Below are 26,100 nucleotides of genomic sequence, written 5' to 3' on the forward strand. Positions count from 1 at the left end.
GGAGTTGTTGCATGCAGAGACATTGGTAAGCACAGGGTGAACATGTCCCCAGGCTTTGTAGAGGTGACAGCAGCAAGGGGGACCAGAGTGACTGACTTAACCTGAGAGGATCTTGACATGTCTCTTGAGCACAAGCAGATTAAGCAGAGGCAGAGACTGGGTTAGGGCACAACTGGGAATCCATTTTCAGCTGCCTGCTGCCTAACCCCAACCCTGGCAGCCACAGGGATCCTTGGGAACATTGGGTTTCTTTTGGTAAAGTCTTCAAGGTCTCCCTACTAAAGGACATTTTAACCTCTGACAGCAGCTCAAGTGAAGAGATTTACCTTGTTAGATCAAGAGAAGATCCTATTGATATGAACTCTTGGTTGAGTAATTCCAGAAAGTCATAAATCTGCAGGAAGAGAAGGAGGTGGATTCTGACTCAAAGGCAAGAGCTCACTGCTGTGCAAGGCATGGATGTGCTGGAGGGTTCTTTCATTTGCTGCTGTGGTCATTGTCAGGCTGGGGGTGATGCCCAGGATCTTTCCTCTTGCTTTATCTTCTTTTGTGAAATCTCCCCAGGATAACAGTTGGTTCTTCAGGACTATGCAGTGTTGTGCTTCCCAGCTGAGATTGCTCAGCACCCAGTAGCTGTGGAACACTTTGTATTTCACTCATCATAAAAAAATTGCTAAATAGTTTGTACTCAGATTTATGGGACTGAAATGGATGAGAAGGGCTTGAATTTGTGCTTTGTTTTATAGGAATGTCAGGTGCTTTAAAGTGAGAGAGAAGTTTTTACTTAAAAAGTGATTGTGGAATGGTGGCAAGTGCATTTTAATTTTTACTATATTTCTTTTTTTTTTTTTCCATGGAGTAAATGAGAATTTGCTTTGGTTTGGGTTTAAACTTTGCAGGTAATGTCACATCAGGTTATGTCACCTGCTTCCAGGTGTTTGTCAAGGTGTTTTGGTGAGGGAATCTGGCAGGCTCTGAAGTTGCGTCTGATGAGTTGTTGGTTTAAGGGGTGCTTGTGCTTTTGCCTTTCTAGCAGCTCTTTTACACACACACACACACACACAGAAAAACTCCCTTTCCATTTTCCTTCAGCTCCAAGAGCACCTTACGTGTGCACTGCTGTTGTTAGTGGTCTCTGTGTGGCTGCTTTTGGAGCTGGTGCAGCAGCTCAGAGGGTGGTAATCCAGTCACTGGGTTAGCTGGAAATCACATCCCTCTGTGGAGCCTGAGGGCTGTTCTGCAGCATCTCTCCCTCAAATCAGGGCTGGCTGAAGTCATCTGGAAGCTGAATGGCAACATTTTGGGTCAGAGCTTCCTCTCCCTCTGGTATTGCAGCAGCAAAAGCTAGAGGAGCTGGTGATGTCCTGATTGCCAGAGGTATGGTTGGAATTGGTGGATGTCAGGTATTTGCACAGCATCAGAGATCTGGCATGCAGAGGTTGCTCCTCTCCTGTTTTCCTGAGCTTGATTGCACTGAACTTTAGCTCCTGGTGTAGATTGGTATAACTGGATAATTCTTTTAGCCAAGATTGTCCAGCTAAATGCATCAAGGCCTGTTATGTTTTACCAAGGTCCATTTAGCAGCATGTAGTGCATTAGCTCTGGGTCTGCTGGGTCAGCTGAGCAATAAAGCCTCCTTCCCACCTGGGATCTGCACTCATGCCTTGTGCTGCTCCCAAGGAATGAAGCGGATGGTAAGAAAATGAAAAGAACTGCAGAAACATAAAACAGATTTCTGTTAAGCTCTTTATGGAGTACTATCGTTAGCTGAGCTGAAGGCTGTGGTTGCTCCACCAAGATCCCAAAGATTCAGATATGCTTTACATAAATCTCTATGATTTGTGTCAGAACTGTTTGGTGCTTATAATCATGAGTTCTTTGAGTCCAAGTCCTTGAAGGGTGCCTTACAGAGGAACTTGGCAAAGAACCAGTGTCTGGGCACCGTGCCGAGTTGTTGGAACCTGTACCTGGGCCCTTCCCCAGAGGTGGCTCATGTCAGAGCTGGGAGAGAAGCCACCAGAAGTGAAGGGCTACCTACTTGGAGTCCAGGCAGAAATAAGAAACAGCCTGTTCATGTCTCCATCTTTTAAAATGATGTGGGACTGATTCTCTCTTTGTTTACATGTACTTCACCAGCAGTCCATTATTGAAATCAATATCCTCCATTGACTTTGATGGATTTGCAGTGGGTCAGGAGGGAGACTCGGGCTCTGTGCAGCCTGCCTAGGTGTTGTCTTATCTCTCTATGAGATAAATCTATGAGAGAATGCTTTTCCAGCCCTCCAGTGGCAGGGCTTTATGATCTGGTCCTGCCCAATGTGTGCGCTCTGATCAGGTACATCACGAAACTCATTGAGACGTTTGGTTCCCATCCAGGCTGAGATTGACTGTCTGACGTGAAGGGCTCTCTGCGTGGTACTTGCATATCGTGGTGACAAGATTTCCAGTGTAAACTGTAAGCTTTGTTTATTTGATTTTAATTGTGGCAGAGCAGTGGAGCTGTGCAGCATTTATTCACAAGAGTTATTCCAGCAGTGTCAAGGAAGAAATGAATGAATCATATCGACTAAGTGAGAACTTTGCAACCTTTTTGTGGACAACTTATGTAGAAAGAGAAGAGACAATTCTTTGGCATAAATTAGTTGTTACGGCAAATGACTCAGCCTCTGCTGAAAAATGTCATTGTTGTTATAATTTATAAAATGCTGCTGATGCAAATGAGGCTTTAGAAGCTTATGAAAATCAAGACCATATCTACAAAGAGCCCAGGATCAGACCCAAATCAGGATACCCTAGAAACAGATCTAAAGTAAGTCAGTTTTAAAACAGGGCATGAACAGCAAGAGGGGCAAAAATAGAGAGGAAGAAAAGGAGAGATGAAATGCCATGATGTGGAAAAGCAAAGGCAGGGTGATGGAGAGGTGCAGGAAAGGACCTACCTTTAGGGAAAACAGGGTCACATGTGAGGGGAGAAGAAACATTTATAGAAAATTGATATTGGTCTTGTCTAGGCTAGAAGAGGAACCTTCTGACAAAGTGGGCAACAAAAGTAAAAGAGGAAATGTCTAGAATTTTGCTCTATTCATCCAGTAAGCTATAGGTTATTTGTGAATTAATACTCCAGGACCAAAAAACTCACTAGAAATACAAGAAGACAGACTGCTTGCTGTTTGAGCGTTTGAAAGAAGATGTGAGGAATTAATTGAAATTCATTAATTTAACAATTGAAATTGACCTGGTGTAAATGATCCAACATTAGTAGTTTTGCAGTTTGCTAACTAAAGTACTGGCACTGCTCATGGTTTACTCTATTTGGAGATTGATTTGTCCATTTTCCTTCCACTGTAGTCATCTGTGTCCAAACACAATCATGTGCATCCAGGTTTCAAGAGTATTAGCAAACCATAGTTTTAAAGATGCTGGCTGTGATAAGAATTTGAAATGCAGAATTTGCAGTGTCACTGAACTCATCTCTTCTTCATCTGATGCCCAGGACTGATTTAGAAATGAGACAGTAATTGGAAAATTAGATTCATGAAATGTACTCATACAACTTCCTGATATCCGCTCATGTGATTGAAAAGTGGTGGTTATTCAAAACAAGGTGTTTTTATTGCACACAGTCTATTACCAGCTCCATATGCTCTACCTGGAATTTGGAGGTTGAGTTGGGGTCTTTTTGCCTTGACCTTGCCATAAGATAGATAGACTCCATAATGTGAGAGTAAAAGATGGGAGAAGAATCACTGAACCAGTGATGTAAGTGGAAAAGTTCTGATTTTTCCAGGCTCTACCACAAGGGCCAGTGCAGAAGTGACCCACTGGGACATGGTAGATTGATGTATGAGAAAAGCAGAATTAACCTTGTTCCCTCTTCTTCTTCCCCAGTATCCCATGGCTGTGTTGGGTTCACAAGCTTAGCAAACTAGAAGGTGCTTGTCTCGAGGAGGGGAACAGACATGGCTAAGGACAATTGGGAGCAAGTGATGGGGAAGAAATTGTTTCTGGTTTTAGGCAAACACTTTTCTAACTAAATTCACTTTAGGCAGAGATCAAGACAGCTGGTCCTGCAAAAGGTTCAGAGGTGGTTAGGTAAAGATCCGTTTGCAGATCCAAAGCTGCTACCTTCCTGCCTTGGTTCTTCCAGAGAAAAGGAAACTTTCTGCTATGGAGGCCATGTGTAAAAGTGGGTCTCAGACTTACTGTTGTTAATGCTCTAACTTACCCCCAAGTTGCCATCACTGAGCTAAAGTCATGGGCCATTTCCAACCAGTTCAGGTCCGGTGCTTTCTGATGTGGTTAATGGGCTATTCAGAGCAACAGTGAAGGCAAAAGTTTGAAACACCATCTCTGTGTGTTAAATCTTGATGGACAAGAAGGAAGGTGGGGAATCCACCCAACTTTTCTTCTATGTCATGAAGAAGCATCATGATCCCAAAACAAGGACTGGAAGACGTTTCATTGTAAAGTGGAATTACTTCAGTGTCAGGCACTCACATCCTTCCTGTAGGTACAGCATGGCTTTGAATGAGTTTGCATCATGCTGTCAATTCTGCTTATTTTCCTGCCAGGTCTTGCTGTGGCTTCTGCACAGGATCTTCTTATGAATTGTCTTCTTGTCTTGTTTTTATAAGTTAATGGTACATGGGGAGAAAAAAAATTAAAAAAGTGGTGCTTAGGGAGAGGCAGTTTGCATACACCTTGTCTACAGGGCTGACTGCAACACAGCCGAGACAGATTAGCACAGCACTGCCTGCCTAAAACAAATAAACACCAGCTGTTTATCAGAGGGGCTCAGCTTCCTCCAGGAGGAGGTAAACAGATTTATGCAGATGAACCTCTGAGGTGCCCTTGCAGCACAGCATCTTTCATGGCTATTTGGCCTTCCTCATGAGTTACAGCCAGGACGGGTGAGTGCAGAGGTGCAAAGTGAGCACAGCAACACTGTGCCATGGGGGATTGTCACTGCTTTATGGTTAAGACCTGTATTTTATAGTGAGTTACAATTAATCATAGCACTGATCTCGCTGTGAAGGAAAAAAATTGATCTAAATTTCACTATTTTAGGCCTCTAGCATGTGAAAAAGCAATTTATTATAACTCACTTCTTATTCCATTTGTGCCTAAAATACTATGGAGCAAAATTTATGGCTATTTGAGGTTGAGAGAAACTGTGATCAGCAAATGTACTTTTCTGATTCGACATTAAGATTGTCTGGTTGCTGTCAAACTACTTAATTTCATGACTCTTTTATTTTTATAACCACCCAAGTTAGCTTTATATCCAACAGTGTTACACAAGTCCACTACTGCAAAAGGATTGCTTCTCCCTCAATTCAGTTCTGTCTGCCACAATATCACATTTAATTCTTCATATAAATTTTCCCTGGAACTTCTCAGGTGACTGTTAACAACTAGCTGTAAAATTTGGTCTCAAAGACAGATGGGATATTATTTTAATAATGTAGACATAATTACACAGTTTGGATGCCAGCTCTCAGAAATATCTGATAATTTATTAAGATGTTGGGAGGAAAAATTTGGAGCTGAAAGTTTTGGACAAGACCCTGAAACATTTATAAAGAGAAGTCTGCCTCAGTTCTCATGGTGTTACTCATAAGTGTAAAATTCTTAAAGAGTATTGCTGTTTTTTTTCTGAGACTCTTTCCTTTTTAACTTCATCTCACACCAAATGAGACAATCCGATTGCAATTGCTACATTTCTGAGTTTTTAAAAGTATCCTTGGGCTCCTCTTACTACAAGATCATTCCTCACAGCTTTCTTGATGGCTGCTATTTGGGAGACCAAGAATGTAAATACATGGTTTGTCAATACAGTAAGACCAAGCTAATGTAGTGATGAGTGCTATAGAAATGCTTGCCAAGACAAAGAGGATAAACCCCTTTTCCTCTACTCTATTAAGTAAATTGGTGCCATTTGAGCTTTTCTTATATGAGGAGTTTCCTCACCCAAGTGCATCACTTTACATTTCAACACATTTTATCTCAGATTTCTCAAGGTACTTCTTAAACACTCAGCTAAACCAGGTGGAGAAAGCAAAGTCCACATGTGATTTGTTCTCCCTGGCTGCCACTGTAGGTTTAAAACCAAAGTAATTTTGGATGTGCCTACCAACCTGCGCCTTAATGTTACTAATATTATTAATATCGGTAAGAAACAGTTTTCAGCCTACTGAACAATTAAGAAAGGTCAATGGGAATTCCCAGAGAGGTGTCTTTCATTACAAGGCCCATTGCTTGTGCAATCTCTCAGCATCCGTCTCCCCAAGCAAGCCAAGGGCCCAGAGATGGCAGCTCCATAAACCTGCCTCCGAGCTCCTAATTAAAAAGCTTAATTGCGTGAAAGCCATTAGGATGCTTGTCTTTCATTGGCTTTTTGATGCATTAAATGGTACCTGTGTTGTCAGGCACGTGACCCCTCAGGTTGATACGGGTGCCTGCTCGGGTGGCAGGAGCTGGTGTCAGATTGTGATGTGTCCCTGCAGCCAGTCTGAAACCCAGAATTAGGCACTTCCACCTCCTTCATCTGCAGTGCCCCAAGGGAAATGCACCTAATCTAAGGGACACTTACCTTTACAGCTCCTGTGGCACAAGGAAGAAATGGAAAAGGCTCAAAAGTGGTCCAATTTGTGAGCAAACAGATTAATATGAACATCCCACAGTAGTGGAAAGAGGGCACTGTCCCAAGTAATGCCTCTGCTTGAGGAGACATCTCATACATCAGCTTTTGCTCACTGAGCACTGGAGAAGAGTGCACAGCTCTGCACTGGCCTGCTATGGCCATCAGGCTGAAGCTGGCAGTGGTCTGTGCTGCCACAGATCTCAAGGGTGATGGAAAGCTCCACTGAAGGACAGTTCATAGACATGAAATTTTGGGTGCTGTGCCTCCAGAAAATGCTGTGGTGGCTGTGCATCTCTAACTTCTTCCACAGTTCACTCCAAACATTAAAAAAACTCTTTTTATTGCTGAGGAGTTCTAGGGATGCTGTGATGCCAGAAAGGTGCTTAGAGGTTTGCTGAGCCTTAGTGTTGTCCTCAGAAGAGAGCAAGTTCTCCCAGCAACCCGTGGCGTTTAATCATGACACAGAGTCAGTGGATATCCCATAGTCACTTACCTGCCCCTGTATGTGCCTGGGGCAGATTTAATCTTTAGGAATTACCCGTTAGCTGAGCAAACCAATTTTCATTGGCCTCTGTACCTCTGGTAAATTAAAACCTACTGCTCTTGTGATTCTTCCTGAATCCTCAGTTGCTATTCTCAGTCAGTCCTCGCTGTCCTAAATGTCAGTGGAAAGGATCATTGAAACTAATGGGTTCAGTTCATCTGTTGTGCCAGTGATGGCATCCTGGGATGACCTTCTTTCTGAGAGAACAGTCTTGTAGGGGAAGGCTGCAGGGTCAGGGTCCTCCTGTGGGGCAGTACTCAGCATTTTCAGCTCCCGCTAATGCCCTAAGGAGCATGTGGGTCACTGCTCCCCTCCTCCCAGGAATGCTTTGATTTGCCAAGCTTCAGCCACAAAAATCTGTCATGTTTGAGCTTAAACTAATCCCAGTTGAAATGCAAAACTCAACAGGACCTTCTAATCTCACCTGGCCTTTAGTTGGAAGGATGTGACCTTTGTTACACCTCACAGGAGATGGATTATTTTCAAGATCATTCAAAAGAGATTCATGTCTTTGTAGCAGAATTTGCCCTGAAGGTTCCTCTCCCTGAGGACCAGCTTGCCAGGGGCTTGTCATGAGAACTGATAAACCTCAAGTACTTTCCTCACAGATGTTTTGCATGAGACTAACTCCATCACAGAGATGGCTGCCTTCTGTGGGTGGGTAAAAAGATCCCTGCAGATATTTTTGCAAAGCAATTTCAGTTCCCTTGCAGCTTGCGAGAAAATTGAATTAGTTGTTTTCCATTCACTGAATTAACCCTGATTCATTTTTCCCTCAACCCTCTCCCTCTTCCTCCCCTCCCTCCAACAGATGTCCAGCATATTAAGAGGAGAGACATCGTTTTGAAGAGGGAGCTGGGAGAAGGTGCCTTTGGGAAGGTGTTCTTGGCCGAGTGCTACAACCTCAGCCCCACCAACGACAAAATGTTGGTGGCAGTGAAGGTAAATCCCAAGGGCGAATGGCAGAGAGTAGGGCAGGGGCTGGCCAGTGAAGCGAGACTGCATGAGCTTGTGTGGGAAAGGGAAGCAGGAGAGGGCTGGGGGCCAGGGGTGGGGATTTATCTGATGCAGGAGATTGTGGTAAATCCACTTAGTCACACAAAGTTTCGGTGTTCCGCTTCAAGGTTGTCTGTTCTCAGCAGTGCCAAAGCCTCCCTTCCTGCTGACACAGCCAGGAGACAGACAGGGAGGAGAGGCTGGTCTGGAAGCCGTGAGCTCCCGTGCAGCTGCAGCAGCACAGTGCGGACCCACCTCCCTCCAGCAGGCCCTGCTCCTTCTGGATTTTATATTTTTGTGTAACATGCAGAAGCTGAAACATAAAAAGGCCTCAGCAAAAAAATGAGCAATGAAAGCTAAGCATGATGAGCCAATTTTCTGGGATCAATTTTCTGCAAGATGGGCAAAACAACTCGGCTCAGCTCCACTCTGCTCCTGCTTGCCTAGCCACAGGTTGCTCCTGTTTTGGGTATTTTAAGCCAACATGAGTTCAGCTTGGCTTGTGCTCTGCTGCTTGCATCCTTGTGATATTCCTCGTGGGAGCTGTGCCCCATCAGTGTGGCTCTGGGCAGAGGAGAACACTCGGTGCAGAACTGTGCTCTCCTCTCAAGTGGCACCAGTTGGCAGAGACACAGTTTAATCCCTTGGATTTAACCGATGCTTCCTCACTCCGTGGAACAAGGTCTGCATTTGAACTGCTGCTCTACAGGGAAAAAGGTTCCAGCACTCTCTCTCCAAAGTGCTGGAGGCATCCAGTTACTTGTGACTTGTTCTATGCATTAGCAGCTCAAGCCTTTTTTATTTTTTTTTTTTTTTAGCTCAGATGTCCCCTTTTGCTACAACAGTGAAGTGCAAGATTGTACCTTTCACCTTTGAGACTGGTTAAAGCTGAGGACATGAAGACACCCACATGATTAATTGTTTGATTATAGGGTTGGTACCTGCCTGTCAGTGTCAGCCATCCCTCAGCAAGCCTGGCTCCCCAGTCTCTTCAGAGTTTCATTTGCATGTAGGCAGAAACAGCATCCGAGCTTGTTTCTGTTAATTGCTACTATGAGCTTACATCTCCAGAGTGCCTTTCATCCTGCAAGATCACACAGCTCCAGCTCTAGAGCAAGGCCCTGGAATCTGGCTTCTTGCCAGCTCTGGGAGTGGCAAGGAAAAAAATCCCTCTAATTTGGGCCATATTATAAATCTGAAGTGGGAAAAAAAAAAAAGAAAAAATAAAAACAGGAATAAAGGCTTTACATATTAAGTTGAGATTCGGCTACAATTCCTGAAGATCTCATGCCCCAAGTGAGGCTGAGAACTACCTCCCCAGTCACTGCAGCTCAGGACAGCAGCAGGACACACTGGTTAAGGGTAGCTGAGTCCACAGCCCAGAGCCTGCCTCTGCCCTGCTCTTGAGGACTCTCTCCCAGGGCCAAAGGAAGGGGCTGTGTTACTTGCTCACTTAAATGGATTCAGATTTTTAGCAGATCTAAAGGTTGCAGCCTTGCAGATAAACGGAGTTTTGATGTAAAGGCATGGACAAGCTTCCTGTTTTATTCAGCTTGCTTCTAAAAGCATCCTAAGAAATGCACAAACACTATATCCAGCAGTGTTAAAGTGACAAAGTCAAGTACTAGAAGTGCTGGAGGGGCTGTGTTCAGGGCATGTCCTCTGAACACCTTATTTTTCATTTCTCTGCGGCTGCTCCATTGTGGTTATCACTCCTGTGCTGGAACCCCCCTAGATGTGAGTGTACCCATTTTCACAGCCTCCCAGGAAGTTACTGAGGTTGTATCATCCCCTTTCGCAGAGGGCAGATGCGGAAGCAGGAAAACTGAGCTGAAAGAGATCTGCTTCAGGTGAAGGATGGAGTTACTGACTTCTCTTTCCAGCTCCATGGACACCTGACTCAGAGTGAGCCCTGCTGCAGCAATAAACACATGGTGCTTGTGGAGACCTGGCCCTGATGCTGCATACGAGGGGATTTTCCAGGTAATACTGGAACAACTGGCACTTCATGATGACAGCTGCAACCTGCAGATGCTCAGGGACTTGCCAGAAGTTATGGAAGAATTGTGTGATGGAGGCACAAAAAAAAATCCATCCCAAATCTTCATGAGAGAGGCATTCCACTGATTTTACTGAGACATCCCTTCTCTTTTTTTGGTCCTCGTCTTCTTTCCCGGTTCTATCCCTTCCAGCTCCCTCATTTCTAAATGCTTGGCTGTGCAACCTTAGTAATGGGGAGGGGGTTAATAATATTTTTTGGTGTGTGATATCAATGAACTTACAGTCTTAACACCTTATAAAAATGATTGTGTGTGAAGGAGATGAAACCTAAACTCACTGCAGCTTGAAATATTATGTGCAACCACAGGAAAAAGGGGGAGAAGAGAGTGATGAGAGTAGGCGCTATTTTCCTGCAGAAAAATAGGGTGGCATCAACATTATGGAGGTATTAAATGACTAAAAGTAATTGGGTGCCTGAGATAAGGATGGATGCTTTGCCATCTGCACCATGTAACTAACATTCATCTAAATATCTCTAGTCAAGCTATCCCAAAGGGCAAAGAATTAAAATAGATTTATGCCATGTGAATAGCAGTTTGGGGGCAGAATCAGATGAAGCAGTGTCATAAGACTTGGGGAAAAGCCTCACAGCAGGTCTGCTCCGAGGGGAAAAGCACCTTCTCTGGAGGAGTTTCTAGAGCCAGCAGCACCATGGGCCAACCCAGGTGCAGTAACAGAGTGCTGGGCCCCATCCTCCATGCACAGCTTTCTGATATTTAGCATCCCTTTTTGCACATAAATTGCAGCCTGCAGCTGCTAAGGCCACCTCTGCTGTCTGCATGGGGAGATTCAAGGCACGGGGAAAGGGGGGAGGTGTGTGTGTAGGTGAAAGGAGAGCTGCCCAGTATCTCCCACCACTAAAGGGGAACTGGTGCACATCAGACCAACACAGGATAAGTGGAGTAAGTTTCCTCAAGTCCCTTTCAGGACTTAAGTCCTTTCCAGCTCCTGTTGGGCTGCACAGCTAAAGCCAGAATTGGTCCTAAACAGTCCTGGCATGTGGAGGATGAAGAGAATATGATGGAGAACCAGCAACTCAAAACCAGCCTCTTCATTTTCTTAAATGTTTGCAAAGACTGCGCTGATTCTTGTGGCCATTTCGTCTTATCAAATGGTCTGGACTTAAACTTTTTTTATCAAGTTCCCTCCTTTGATACCCTGAGATGACAACAAGCTGCTTTCAACCTAACTCTCCCATGCAACTGCACGATAAAGCACAGACAAGCCAGAACCCAACTCTGGAATACCCTCCCTAATCATCAGCTACAGCCACAGCAACATCTTCATGACAACTCTGCAATATCAGGCTGGTCCACACCACCTGAAGCCTGCAAGCTGCCTTGCAATGGAAAGTGGCATTCTCAAATTGTGGGAGATGAGATATTCTCAATAAGGATACTGATTTCAGCATCAGTCTGCCAGGGGAGCCGTTATAAACAGCAGGGAATAAACACATGATTTTAAAAATTATGAGAAAAGACTTGACAGTGTCCTTCTTCAGAGGCAGTTTGAAAAATCCACACAATAACTGCACAGCCAGGCAAATCCATCTTCTGAGTAAAGGCAGTGTAGTCAGCTCTTTCAAAATAAAAGACAGATAGCAAGGACTGGCTGGCTCAGGAATTTAATAATAATGAGATATGAAGCCATTCACCCTAGGTCACCAGTATAAATTCTGCCCAAGCTGGGAATAATTGGAAGCTATTACCCTCTGAGGCATGTTTGCTGCTGCCTAGGAAATGAGTTGGGGAACCCACTGGGACAGTAACTACAGAAATGACACACTAACCTGGTGCCACCAGCCCTCCAGCACAACTGGGCTAGTGGTTCCTCTTCCCTTCCTTCCTCATCAGCTGCTCTCAGATGCTGTGACCCCTTTGTTCTGGCTTTTCCCCCACTCTGTGTGTGTCTGCATCCCTCATTCCAGGCTCTGAAAGACCCCACGTTGGCAGCCCGCAAGGATTTCCAGCGGGAGGCAGAGCTGCTCACCAACCTGCAGCACGAGCACATCGTCAAGTTCTACGGCGTGTGTGGTGACGGCGACCCGCTCATCATGGTCTTTGAGTACATGAAGCACGGTGACCTCAACAAATTCCTCAGGTATGTGGGAATGAGGGCACGGGAGGTGCTGTGGGGCTGCCCCACAGCCTCAGTGAGACTTGTTCTAGCTCCGCAGTGCACCAATGGTGTTGTGATTCAGCGGGCTGAGTAGTGAGAGATGGTCGTTCCAAGGACAGCTTGGAGGAGATGATGGTACTCATCAGATCTGGGGCTTTCATAGCCCTATCCTAACATTTTCTCTTAGGTGATCTCAGGAGCTGTGGAAACCAGGGTTTTCCTCTCCCACCTCAGCAAGTTTGAAGCTGCAGGAAGTGTGTTTGTGATCCTTCTCTGCCCTGTGGGGATGGAAGGACATGAAGCCACAGCTCTCAGCAGCTCTGAGTCCTGTACCCAGCAAAGCCAAGTCCTGCTGAAGCAGGAAGGCCACTTGCCATCACTTCCCTCAGCCACAGAGCTCCTGCTTCAACAGCACAAGAACCAAAATAATCCTTTGAGAAATTTGTTAGTGGGCTTGATCTGATTTGTGTCCTGGGCATTTACTGGTGACTGGTTCTCATTCCTGCATTCAGAAAAGACCTGAGAAATGTTGGAGGAGTCTCGTGATCCCTGGTCCTTAACCTGTGGCACCAGGACACTCATGAAGTCAGGCAAGGGCTGAAGAAGTGCTGTAATTACCTTCTCTGTCTCTAGAGAGATGCAAATTGCCAGAGCCCCCAGTGCCCCCCATAATCATTCAGCCATTTCATTAGCCTGAGGCAGATAATTTGTGTGCTCTGTATCCCCCAGCAGCCAGGGCCGGGGAGCAGCTGTGGGAGGATGTTTATGGTGCTCTTCTGCCACAAAACAGAAATTCCACTCTGAGACCTGCGTGCAAGTGGAGTGGTACTTACCTCTTGAAATAATTAGTAGTTTTATTTTCCAATATTTAGAAAATTGGACCCTTGATATTTTCCTGTTTTGACTGTTAAGTGTGAATATGATTGCAGGAGGAACAAGAATCTTGTGCATGGCAGGTCTAGATCTGGGGTTGGGATACACTCAGTGAGTATTTTTCTACCAACACAGTTTCTGACCAGGAAACACAGGTTTTCCCTTGAGGTTTTCACTTCTAAGCAATCACCCACACCAGTAGAATATAAGGAAGGAACCTAAAGAATTCTTCTTTTCTCTGCCAAGTAGTGCCAACCTGTCTTCAGCTTCTTTGGGGCATTCCCAGGGCAGCGGGTGAGCTGGGAACATTCCTGCATTGATTTTTATCCTAATTTTGGTATGGTTGTGGGTAGATTGAACAGGATTTTATAGCTCAGTGCCTGTCTCAAGCTCTGGATAGATCCAAGACATCTTTGTCAAGGTAGGATGACTGAAGGCTGTTGGATTTACAGAGCTCCTCAGACACACATTCAAGGGGGACCAGCCTTGGTTACCAGCTCTTTTGTGGTACTTGGAGGGCTCAGCAAACTCCCAGCAGCAGCAGATTGAACTCTGCCACCAGCATAAAACCATGAGCTGGGCTGAAAGGGTGTTTTAGCCCAGATAGGTGATGCAGTGTTAAGGACAATGCTCAGGTATTCTGAAAAAGAGGGTGAGATGCTGTTCTTCCAGTGCTTCACAAAGAACTCAAAATTGAACAATCCCTTTTCCTGACAGAGCCAGCAACCTTATTCCCTTAGAGGAGTCAGATATTACAGCTGAGAAACAGCCCCTCTCACTGCTCTAGTTGAGCTCCCAAAGAGTGTAGCACAGAACAGCCTCTCTCAGTGTTTCAGAAAATCGTCTTGTCCCCACTGCCAATGCCTGATGGAATTGCTTCACTCATCAATATCTTCCTAAGGCTGATGTCATGCTGCAGCCATGGACCTTTCACTCCCATGTCCCTACCCTTTCTTGGGACATGTCTGAGAAACACTCATGCTGATGAAATTAATCTCCAGTCTCACTGGAAAAGATTGCTTTATTATCTTTGGCCTTTACGAAGGAAAAGAAACTTTTCCAGGTGTGTGGTCCCTGGGATTGCAGCTTCTCATCTTCCAGCTGTGTTTAGCTGCCAGCTTCTCCTTCCTGTGCAGTCTTGGAAAAAGCAGCCATGTGCTCCTTTCCCTGCATGCTGGAATGTGGTAGGCAGTAAAAATACCCTTCGTGTCCCAAAGGAAGATGGCTCTGGGGACAAGGCAGCTTAGACCCTACAAAGAGACACTCAAAATGCCTAAGAGGTCACATGGAAATAGAGTGGGGGCTTTGTTTGGTAAGGTGTCTACTGGTGGGGAATGGGGGCTGCAGGGGTATCAGGAAGGGTTGATGATGCAGAGCTGCTTGGAATCCCTCAGCAAGCAGCAGTTTTAATCATGGAATAATTCACCCAGCTCACAACAGGAGACAGTGACTGCCAGACACTGGAGGGCAGGGACACTGGGAGTCTGTAAGACACTCAGATGGACATTTCCTAGTTTAACTGCAGAAATTGGAAAAGCAGTAAAATGGAAGAAGCTCACTTTAGACCCAGTTTCCTAGAGAAAAGCACAATAAATAAATTCTCATCAGTGATGTTAGACTTTTGTGTGCTTCCCAGAGAAAGAGAGTTTTAGTGGCCTGGAACATCAGCTGGTGTGGCAAAGGGAAGCACCAGGATCAACATGTAGCAGCTGGGTTAGTGGTGGCATGTGCTGGGATGATTCCTTGTGCCTCCCAGGGCCACCACGCTGGTGCTGCCACAACAGACCCTGCTGTCTGCACCAGGGCAGGCTGCAATGGTGGTGTCCTGCCTCAGAAAATACTGATAGAAAAGATCTTGGAATGAAGAAATACTGCCATGGCCTTCCAGGGAGCATCACTAGGAATGGTGTGCATGGGAATCTGCCCACAGGTTGAGTGGGGAGCAAGACTGGGTGTTCCTGGCACAACCCCCCACTGCTTCAGGGTCTGCAGTGACCACATCCCTCTCTGCTCACTAAGAGTGTCCATCACTTCCCCATTTTCCTTTGGTTACTGGTTTTCCAGCTTTTGTTTCCTGTCTGGGTCAGCAGCAGTTTTGAAGTAGGGATAACAGCACCTTGCCAACATAGACCCACTCTGCAGTCTGTAGTAAGTTGTTACCATTTGCTGTTAGCTCAGACAGGCAATAGGCTTTGTTAGAAAACTTGCAGAGTTCTGACGTTCACCTTCCTGTGAAGCAGCACCACAGTCAGACTGTCATGGGACAGAAGAGGAATTTCAGAAGAGGAAGCCAGAATGGTGATCTTTTTTCCCCCAAAGCTTCCATCAATTCATAATTGAAAAAATCTCAAACTGTTCTTTAGCAGCGAATCCACCCAATTTTATGGCCTTTCTGTTTAAACTTCTTTCCCCAAGGAAAGATGGGCATACCCTTCTCATATTCTCTATGGCCTTCTTGACATAACAAAATGCACTAATGTCCTTCCTATGCTAATATCCTGTGTTCATCTCATCAATTTGCTGATTCTTCTTTCCTCTGTATTATAACCATTTGTGACAGAGAAAAGGAGAGAAGAAGGGAAAGAAAGACATGTACTATATAGGACACACCATGCATCATCTCAAAGAGAACAGTATGAAAGCCTCAGAGGATTTGCTGTGCTGCGTGTTAGTCATGAGGAGGAAGGTCATAGCAACATCTCTTGATTTTCCCTAAATATGAGGGCTTTTGTTATTCCACCTTCACATAGGTTACCACAGGGTGAGCTCTGCCAGGGGAAGAAGCATCACGGAGGCAGGACGACAGAAAAGCTTGGCACACTGCGAAGAAGGGGACAAAAAAGGGACAGGACAGGAATAAGTCTGACCTAAAGTCCTGCATTTACCATGCACTTGGTTCAGCGAAATATTTCCTTTTGTTGCCCAGGGTGTTCTCTGCACCTGCTGAGATCCAGGGTTAAACTTTGTACCTGTGCTTGTGCTGCCACATTCACAGTACCTGTGTTACCTCTGGGACAGCTTAGGACATAAAAGGGATTTTACAGGGATGAAGATGCTAATGTTGCTCTGAAACATTTTCTGTGATCTCTAGCTGTATTGGTATTGATCAGGGGATGGTTTGTTGGTGATGTGGAGAAATGAGAGGGGGCTGTTTGGGATTGATAAAGAGATTAGGTAGCAGAAATATGGCAGCTTTGGAAGAAAAGGGGTGATATCTCTGCCTTTGGGGCTTTTTCAATGGTATTAGAATTAACTGGAGCAAATGTAAATATCTGGGGACTCATCAGCTTTGCAGAGGTCTTGCCAGAGAAGAGTGTCCAGGCTGCCTCAAGCCAGTGGTTCCTCTGTCCTAGCAGTCTGTCTCCATCTGTGGCCATAAGAGGTTGTGTGCACTAGACAGGACAGGATAAGGATATATGGCACTCACTCACCCAGCAAATGTTCCCTCAACCTCCTGTTTTTCCTTAAGCCTTTCTTCCTTTCCACTGGAGCTGTGTGTCCATCCTCACAGCGCAGAGCTGGGGGCTGGTCCCCATCCAGCAAGAACAGTGATTGTGTGGGATTCTTGTCTCCTGGTCACTTCTGAGACCCATCTCTGTGCTTTTTGCTTTTCCCTCCCTACAGGGCACATGGCCCAGATGCTATGATCCTCGTGGATGGGCAGCCTCGACAAGCCAAAGGGGAGCTAGGGCTATCCCAAATGCTCCACATTGCTAGCCAGATCGCCTCTGGAATGGTGTACCTTGCCTCCCAGCACTTTGTCCACAGAGACCTGGCCACCAGGAACTGCTTGGTCGGAGCCAACCTGCTGGTGAAGATTGGAGACTTTGGGATGTCTAGAGATGTCTACAGCACTGATTACTACAGGGTAAGGCAGTTCAGTGGCACTCTGATGTTCAGAGCAAAGGGAAATAGGAAATGTTACGTTGAATCAGTTTTTGGAGCCCCTCGGCTCACTTGCTTGGTTATTACCTCATTGAAACGTGCACAGAAGTTGATCAGGCATCCCTAAAACACTGTCCTTAGTCCTGTTCAGTCCTGACCATGCTTGTAGTTCAGTCATCCATGCAGATACTTACGCACAGACTCTGTGATACCCCAGCACATAGTCACATGCTTTTGGATGGCTCTGAAATAATTCCATCCTTACTGTCTATTTTTATTCCTTGTTTTTTGAAGACATTGACAAATTAAAGGTAATGATGATAAGTAGAGATGATAAATACTGCAGGCTGTGACCTCTGGTTTTAGATTAAAGAAACTTAATACAGGGACCTAGAGAGAAGGCAACTGAAAGACTGATAAGTGCATAAAATATGGAAGAATAATAGTCAATTTAGGTTTGACCTCAGAACATTTTTTTCTCCCAGCAGGGTCATCATTTAAACAATGGAATAATTTGCCAGGGGTAGGTTGCTGAGAGCCTGTCATTAAAGAAGTTCAGGAAGCAACTAGATAAAAATGCCTGGGTTTAGTGTAGAGGCTAATCCTGTACTCGTCTCTGGGGAGAGACTCAATGAGCCAGGAATGCCTTTCCAGCCTTTTCTCCTGTGATTTGTGCTCACACTGTTCCCTTGTCTTGCACACTCCCTCTGTACCTGTCTGCACTGTCCTGCCTGCCTGATGGCAGTGTCCCTGGGGGAACAGCGTGTTTCCCTTCCCAGCCACAGGAGAAGTACGGTGTGACAAGTGTTTGGAGCGCACTGGAGTGGGAGTTTGTCTGTGGACCATCCACCAGCAGGGAAGGGCTTCTCAGGCTAGGGGACCATGGTTTCTAGCCTGATGCTTGCACTGGGGCTGATTTATTTCTGCTAACATGTATGTTTGGCTTTGAGGATGATTTCTCCCAGCTACCCAGAAAGGGGTGGCCAATTCAGGAAGTTTTCATTATGTGATAGCTGCCAAGTGCAGTTACTGTGTCAGGGAGGAGGGAAAACATGATCAGATGTGTGCTGAGACACATCACCTCGCCCAGGCCAGAGCACTGGACTGCCACTGGGCTTAATTACCAGTGAGGGAACCAATCTTCACTGTGCAGCAGAAACGCCCATGCTGGGAGAAGGTCTCAGCACAGTTACTGGCCAGTGATGAGGAAGGAGAGGTGATGTGATCCTGTAAGTGCTGAAACTTATGGAAGGAATGAGTAGGAAAGAGAAGAGTCCAGGAGAGGAGGAGAAGCAGCACATGTGATTACCCAAGTTTTTGACTGCCTTCTTCCCTTCAGCCCTGTTAGTCCTGCCCAAACCATAGACAGTGTCACACTGCTGGAGACAACCCCAGACGAGCTCATGCTCCTGCAGCACCAAGAGCTCTCTGTGCAAGGAGAAAAACTGCTGGCTGTTGCCACAGGGAGGGCTGAGATCATCTCCACAGGCTAGTTAATTGCTGTGGGATTTTTTGTCTTCTCTGTGGTGGTGTCCTGTAGCCTTCATTCTGTCTGTGCCAAGTGCTTTGCTGAGGACTGCTCCGTGCTGTCTCATGAAGTGTCAAAAGGCTCTTTAGTGGACTTTTCTCTGCGTACACAAATTTCCACTATGACTAAAGCAGTGAGCAGTTATCACGTACTGACCAGAGCAAGAGCTGAGTTTCAGACCATCACAGCCTTTTGTTCTTATTTGATTTTCCTTTATTTGTTTTCACTTATTTTCAGTATGTTTAAAACTTTTGATCATGAAGTTAATTCATGGAGGCCTTATTTCTGTTAAGGTCCGAAGAGTTACACTGGTGGCAAGAGTGGCAGAGGGTTTACATCACCTGCCCAAGGCCACAGCAGGAACTGGTGACAGGGCTGGGAAGCCTCCCCAGGTCAGCAAAGAGCAGAATTCCAGGGGCCAGGTGTCCTTCATCCCTCCTCCAGCCACAGTCCAAACACCCTCCTCCCAGAACATGAGCAAAGAAGCTCAAATGGGAGAACCAAACTGCTCCTTGGTCTCAGCTATGAAAGCTGGAGATCTGGCTGAACAGTTGAACTTTCAAAGTTTTCAGTGCTGTCCCATGTCACATCTATGATCTGGCTGGTGAAGTGTCCAACTTCATTTCCCAGTGGTTGTGCATTGCAGCTTTCCCCTTCTGACAGCTTGCCATTGCCAGCAGTGGGACCTGCAGCAAAGTTCTGGTTCAGCTGGTTCTAGAAAATATTGCTTGGTGTGTCCAAGCTACAGCCCTGGGAGAACCTGTAATTTGTCGTCTTCTGGAAACACAGGGAGAAATCCCACTCCCAAGCTGACACAAAGGGACAGGACTGGAGCTCTGCAAGCAGACTCTTCGGTCTGCTGGGTCCCTGTGTTTGCTCCTGCCCAGGTCCTGCAAGCTTGGATAACTGAGTATGTGGAGATATTACTGTGTTCCAGGCTGAGGATTAGTTCCTAGCCATTTCCTTTCTTTCCCATTTTTTAATCTTTTAAGACAAAGAAAGTACACCATATGGCTCCTGCATTTGTGGGATGCAAAACTGCTTTAACAAAGGTGAACTGCTTCATTTTCCTGCTACACATTTGGATACAGAAAACAAACAAAAACAGCAGAGAGTCTTGTTCCCCTTCTCTGCAAGCTCTCCATTCTCTCCCTGAAGACAGATGCATCCTTTACCTCCTGCATGACAGAGGGAACCCGTCAGCTGTTGCCTTTTAACCTCCTTTCAAGAAGACAGGGTGGACAGAAAATGGTTGTGGAGGTGGAAGTGGTAGGGAGAGGTGGAACAGCATCTAAGTGGAAAGCAGAGGAAAGTGGAGGAACTGGGGAGACAGGGAGAAGTAGCCCAGCTTCTGTGTGAAGAGGGAAGGCGTGGCTGCTGAAGAGGCATTTCTGTGCTGTGTTGTGTAACGTGCTGTGCAATCTTTGGTGTGGGTCTCTGTGGGAAGGTGGGACGGAATATATCCATACTGGAGAGGAAAGGTTTGGGCGGATTTCATTTTCCTTGTTGTTTTCTCTAAGAAAACTGTGTGAGTAGGTGATTTTTTTTAGGTATGACTCAGGACTGTGACAGCAGGTGGTGGGACGCTGTAGGTCAGGGACATTGTGCCTCAGCCAAGCTGAGGGTGGCATGGAGACTGCAGCAAGTGAGGCACAGGGTGCCTGCCCAGTGCTGTCCTGGAGGATGTCACGGTGGCTGTGGGGGAGTGTCAGAGCTGGGGACATCACCAGGGCTGAGATCAGAATTCCCAGCTGCTCTTTCACTGAGGTTTGGTTGCTCCAAGAGCCCTTCTGTGGCTCTGGACCCACCCGAGCTCCAGTAATGCCAAGATAATTTTCAATTTTTTCTCCCAAATGTGTAATTCAATTCCAAAACAAAATCACATGGCATCTGTCCAAGGAAAGGGCAGTATTTCTTCATCTTTAGATGAGAATGCAGTCTTAAACTGTAGTCAAGACTCCTTAATAACTCCCAAGGTGATGTCCTGACATGGGTGGGACATCAGCAGTGAAGACACATGCCAAATAGAGAAAAGATTTATGTAGACATGAAACCTCATGAAGACATCCCTCTGTCCATATTTCCTCTGTCCTACTCTTCTGGCATCCTGCTCCAAATCCTGGGCTGGGCTTGAAAGCTTGTAGGAATTTACCTCCACCCTATCACAGAAGTCAGTCCTGAGTGTTCTCCTGGTCATTTCATCATGCAGAGCACACCTGCTTGTCATAAAAAAAGACATATGCAGGACTTAAATGAAAAGGGCTCTGGAATTTTTTTTTTTTTTTAATTTCTAGCAATTCAGAGATTAACATAATGACAAAAATGTTCCCTGCTTCTGTGTTCTTACCAGTTTGGAGCATTGTTTGGATTTGGGAGAAACAAGGTTTGCAGGAAGTAGTGTCTTTTAATAAACACACAATATTGTTGGAAGGGGGAGAAAGAATTAAGTTTAGGTACACAAACCATCTCTGAGTTCTTTTTTATTGTTATTTTTTGTTGTATCAGTTGGTTTAATAAAAGATTAATATCTCTTTCCCATGAACCTTGGATCTCACACCCTTAGACCATCAGAACAAAAACATTTCTGCTATGACTTTGGCCTTAGGTCAGTGTTCCTTAAAAAGTCTGGGATCCCTCATCTGAAGCATGAAGCTTTACTGTGTAAACATTTCATTTCTTCTCTTTCTTTAAAATGGCCAGTAAAACCCCCATATTCTTGATAATTTTCAGTACCCATTTATGGTTGCTTTCTGATGACCATCTCCCATTTAGACTATCTCTTTCTTTTGTTCTTTTCCTCTGCCTTTCAGGATTGGCTTCTTCCTCATGGATAGAGCCAATTATTTTTCCAGTGAAGTTTCCATGTGTGCAATAGATCACTGAGATTTAGCAGCTGCCTGGGTCGTGCTCCTTTGGCGGCTCATCCAGCATGGTAGATAAGACTAAGGGACAAGCCTTGCATTGAAACTGGATTTAGTCTGACCCACAGTCTTCTTGATAGAAGGCTCCAAAATAATCACACCATCACTGGTGCACTGTTCCCACCAGCTCTGAACTTTCTGCAGAGGGTCAGCTGGACTCTCCCAGCTGCCTTTTTGTGCAGGCTTGACAGAGCCACTTAGAGCTCGTGTGGATCCATCAGCTGCACAGCACCCACTGTCAGTCCCCTGGTGCTTTCTTTGTGGTGTTGCTGTGCAGCTCATGCGGTGTTTGTGCAGTGTGAGAGGTGGATCCTAGCACAGGGGAACTGCTGCCCAGCCCTGTCAGCACCAGGATGGAGCCCTGTGATGAGTGTGCTGGGACTCTGAACAATCACCTCCTAAGGGAAATGCCAACAGGCACAGGGGAGGAAAACTCCCTCTGAATTTCTAGCTGGGATGTGGTACTGCCTCACTTTGGGAGGGGAAATAAACTGCCAGTCTCAGGTTTTATGGTAGACCCAGTGTACACTGGCTGTAAGTCAGCCCTGGACAGAGAACGAGCCAGGCTGTGCACCCAGACAGTGTCCTCAGGCTCAGTTCAGTGCTGATGGATGGGGGAGAGCAAACTCAGCCCCTGGCTGTTGTGGGGGATCTCTTGTAGAAGGTACAATGTGTGTCTCATATTCAGCTTCCAACATCAGCACCATTCCCAGCACCTCAGTGCTGTGCAGATACAGCTGTACATTGCCTTTTCCTCTTCTAGCCCTTCTCTGAGGTGGAAAATGTGATGTGCTGCTCTCTCTCCATCCTTTCTGCTCAGGTTTTTGTGAAGGTTTCACATCTATAAATATATGTTCTATTAGGAAGAGGACTTAGAAGTGAAAAGTGTTCTAATTTTCTCCTTCTTAGCTGGGATTCTGGAAATACATCTTGCTTTGTCAGACCTATGAGAATAGGGGCAAAAAACCTGGAGATGTGACTGATACAGATGTGCCAGTCAAGAAGCCACAGTCTTCCTCTGTGCAAGAGCCTGTGTTTTAATGTATTACGTGCCCTTCTCAACATCTGTTTATCCCATGTATCCCATCACCCCAACCCCTAATTTCTTATTTTTTTCCTTGTTCTTATTGCCATCATTCCCTGGATGACATCTGTATGCCTCTTTAGGTGTGAGTCATGCCACCGTGCCTCCCAACTGCCCTGCCTGCGGTTTTGGGGGCAGAGGAACCAGATTCCTCCAAAGCTGCAGGAGGGTTGGAAGGAGGGGAGGTGAAGGAATGGCTTAATGTGGGTGTGTGGGTGAAGTGTCTCTGTGCCTGTCCTGGTGTGCTCTGTGTGCAGGAAAAGTCAGTGTGATATTGAACGTGCTGGTCTTTGGTATCTCTGTGGCTCCTATAAAAACCTCTGCAAATTGAATTTATGGCACAGCTCCTTATCTCCTGAAAGGAAGATGTAACAGCATCATCTTGTGTTTTAGCCAGACATTTTCCCTCAACAATTCTACACTGAGGAAAAAACAAATGTTGAGTCTTTTTCTTTCCTCCTGTTTGAAACCTTAAGAGCCCTTCACACAAAGCAGCTCAAGTGCAGAAGAATTAATTGGGGGAATTAGGTTGTGCTGTATTCCTGGCATTTCCTCAGAAACAGTAATTGCCCTAATTCTCCACCCTGTCAAGACCTGCATCTGTGCCCTGTTTTCTCCCTCCCCTTTTTCTCAATGTCTACCTGTTGTTCTCCTGCTTGAGTTGCTGTTTTCATGCTGTTGCCATTTATTTCATTCCAGTAATGAGAGGGATGTGGCAGGTGAAGAGCTCTCACTATCTGGTGACATCTTCTTTGAAACACAGGCACAAAAGAGCGGTTTGTTTTTGGGAAATAAAAACTCCCTGTTCTGGTTCTTGACCTCCATGCTAACCTCTTCTCCTGCTCTGGGTATGTTGCTGCTGTCATTACAAGTCATTTGGCTCTCAATTTTTGTTTAATACAGTCTCAATATTCACCTAACCCCTGGCCTCCAGCTAAATCCTTACGTTCCCCCAAACCCTCACATACCTACTGAGACCTTATCAAACTTAAGATCTTTCAGTCAAAGCTCAGCCCCATTCTCAGGCATTTGAATTGAGGCTTTTGATTTCTCCCAAACATCAGGCTGAGATCCAGAGGTCTGGGAGTTCAAAGCCGTTCATTTCAGCTTCCTGATGGTTTTTAACCTTCCATTTGCAGAGGTTAAAGACATAGCCAAATAGGGAGGAATTGTTTGTTGTTCAGTATTTCCTGACCCAAAACACCTGAGGATGTATATGACAAGTTTGGATTCGACAGAGATGATTCTTCCAGTCCTTGTTCATGCTGACTGGACTTTGGCTGCTATTAAAAGCTATCCAGGCTGATCTCTGCTTTCCTGGCATCTGGGGAGAGTCCTGGGAGTAACCAGTCAAATGCTGGAGCCATCCCTGGGGTAGTGACACCATCCCCAGAAGTTTGAGTCAGTTCAGTTCAGAAAGCTGGGGTTGTTTCTCAATGCAGCCAAACTACCCAAGTCTGTCACCTCTGCTGTAAAAACTTGAAATAATAAATTTCCTGCAGGCAAGTTCAGGAACCATTTCCTTCAAAGCAATTACCTTTGCATAAAACTTTACTATGGAGGGCACGGCTCTTTTCTATTTGCAGTGCTCCCTGGCTGCAGCCAACAGATCTAGAGAGGCAAGAGAAGCTACTTATGATCCCCATCCATCCTTGACTAATTTTTCCCCTCCCCCTGATTGTGAAAGTGTTTTTCTTTCCCCTGTTTTAATTTGTTTTGTCCAAGTGTGGTCCCCAACACCTGCTAGAGGCTGCCTGCATGCAATGTGCTCTCTTCCTCCTGCTGTCCCCACTTGGAGCATCCCATTAGCCTGAAAGGTGTGACAGAAAGGGAAAAGAGCTCAATGTCTCATTTTGAGCAAGATAGACTCTCCCAAGGTGGAGATCCGTCCAAAACGTGCTTTACTGTGGTGTCACCAGAAACAAGGAAGGATTTTGTACACAGAAGGTCAGAGGCACTGATGGTTCTGGGTTTTACCAAGGTGGGTAAAAATTTAAACTACATTTAAATTTAAACTTATTTAAACTGCAGCTAGAGCAGAAGAAGGTAGAAAACCTTATCCCAGCATATTATTCCAGTTTCATTATTCCAGCACAGGTGGACCAGAAAGAGTGTGAGTAGTGAACTGTTCAGGCTTTGGGAGGAGCACTGCCACTTCCAGTCCAGCGAGACTGGAATATCCAAATGTAAAACCCTCCCATCTCATCAAGTCTGGGTTGTTAAACCCATTGCCTCACTGTAGCCCAGCTGGCCACTGGCCTCTTCCTCCTTTCCCACCTGTGGGACCATGATCACAGCTCTCCTTTACCATGGGTGCAGCCAAGAGATCTTTTGTGTAGTGACACATTGATCAGGAAAGCTGGGGAGCACCCCCAAACCTCGGTGTGATCATCAAAGAAACTGGAGGCAGAGAAGTTATAAGCCAGTTTATTGAGATCGTGGATAAATTTTGTTTTGCTTCATGACAAACTGAAGGCCTCCCTAAAAACAATTAAAATGCAAGTATCTTCATCAACCTCCCTAATTAAGATGCTTGCATAGAAGGAAACCACTGCTTTTCATTTTTTGCTGCTGATTCCTGCATGATCAGAGTTTCTCCAGGCTTTCCCTTCCTGATTCCCCCCAGTTTCATAGTCCTGCCTCTCTCACAGCCCCAGTGAGCTCCTTCTCCCCCCAGCTGGATGGAGAAAGCCCCTATTTGCAAGCAGCTTTAATACCCAGGCTGTTTAGGGCTCAGCTGTCAAAGGGAGCGTGTTCAATGTACAATCAAGGGGCAACGATGCACAAAATTGCACACACAGACGAAATGGGAATCTTTTCTCAGTGTGTGTTGAGCTTTGAACGCTTAAGTGATTCCACCTCTCTCTTCCCCATCCAATTATGTGGGCGACACATGATAAGATTGCTAAAGGAATTAGTGAGGGAAATCTTTATACTGCCTAATCAATAGTGTTCTGCTCAGCAGAAGGCATCTCCCCGCTCTGGCCTCAGCCATGCTCCTGTTTGCCTTCTGAAAACACAAGTTCACCTCCTCTCTATTTGGACTGTGGAGACCAAGAGTTAAAGCAGCAGTGTATCTGTTGAGAATGGTTGTAGTTAAAAAGTTTCTTTCTTGCTTTTTTTAAAAAACAAAACAAACAAACAAACAAAAAAAGTGCAAATATATAGGGAAGCCTGCCAAACCGACATTTCAAGGTTTTGGAGATGTTTGTTGTGTAGGCCAGAGGGACCTTCTGCCTCTTTCTGCTGTATGGTCCTTACAGGAAAAGCCAAAAACCTTATAAGCAAAGACACTGGATGATAATTTTTCTGAGCATCAGTGAGGCAAGACGCCAGATTTTATGGGCCACTAGACAGATCCAATATAGCAAATCCTCTGTTCCACTGTGGATTCTGAGACCAAATTATCAATTAATGTGAGGCATTAAAAAATCCAAATCCCTTTTA

At 45.5% G+C, this 26,100-nt stretch overlaps 1 protein-coding gene across 3 annotated transcripts in view; it reads left to right on the top strand.

The window, feature by feature from the left end:
* Positions 1–26,100, top strand: part of NTRK3 (neurotrophic receptor tyrosine kinase 3) — a 205,137-nt gene that overhangs the window by 156,133 nt on the left and 22,904 nt on the right. For all 3 annotated transcript variants that reach the window (XM_062501233.1, XM_062501234.1, XM_062501235.1), the window contains 3 exons: positions 7,999–8,129; positions 12,172–12,344; positions 16,860–17,103. In XM_062501233.1, coding sequence (XP_062357217.1) covers positions 7,999–8,129; positions 12,172–12,344; positions 16,860–17,103 — 548 coding nt within the window. The remainder of the gene's footprint in view (positions 1–7,998; positions 8,130–12,171; positions 12,345–16,859; positions 17,104–26,100) is intronic.

Source organism: Cinclus cinclus, chromosome 13 (assembly GCF_963662255.1).
Source record: "Cinclus cinclus chromosome 13, bCinCin1.1, whole genome shotgun sequence".
NCBI classification, from domain to species: domain Eukaryota; kingdom Metazoa; phylum Chordata; class Aves; order Passeriformes; family Cinclidae; genus Cinclus; species Cinclus cinclus.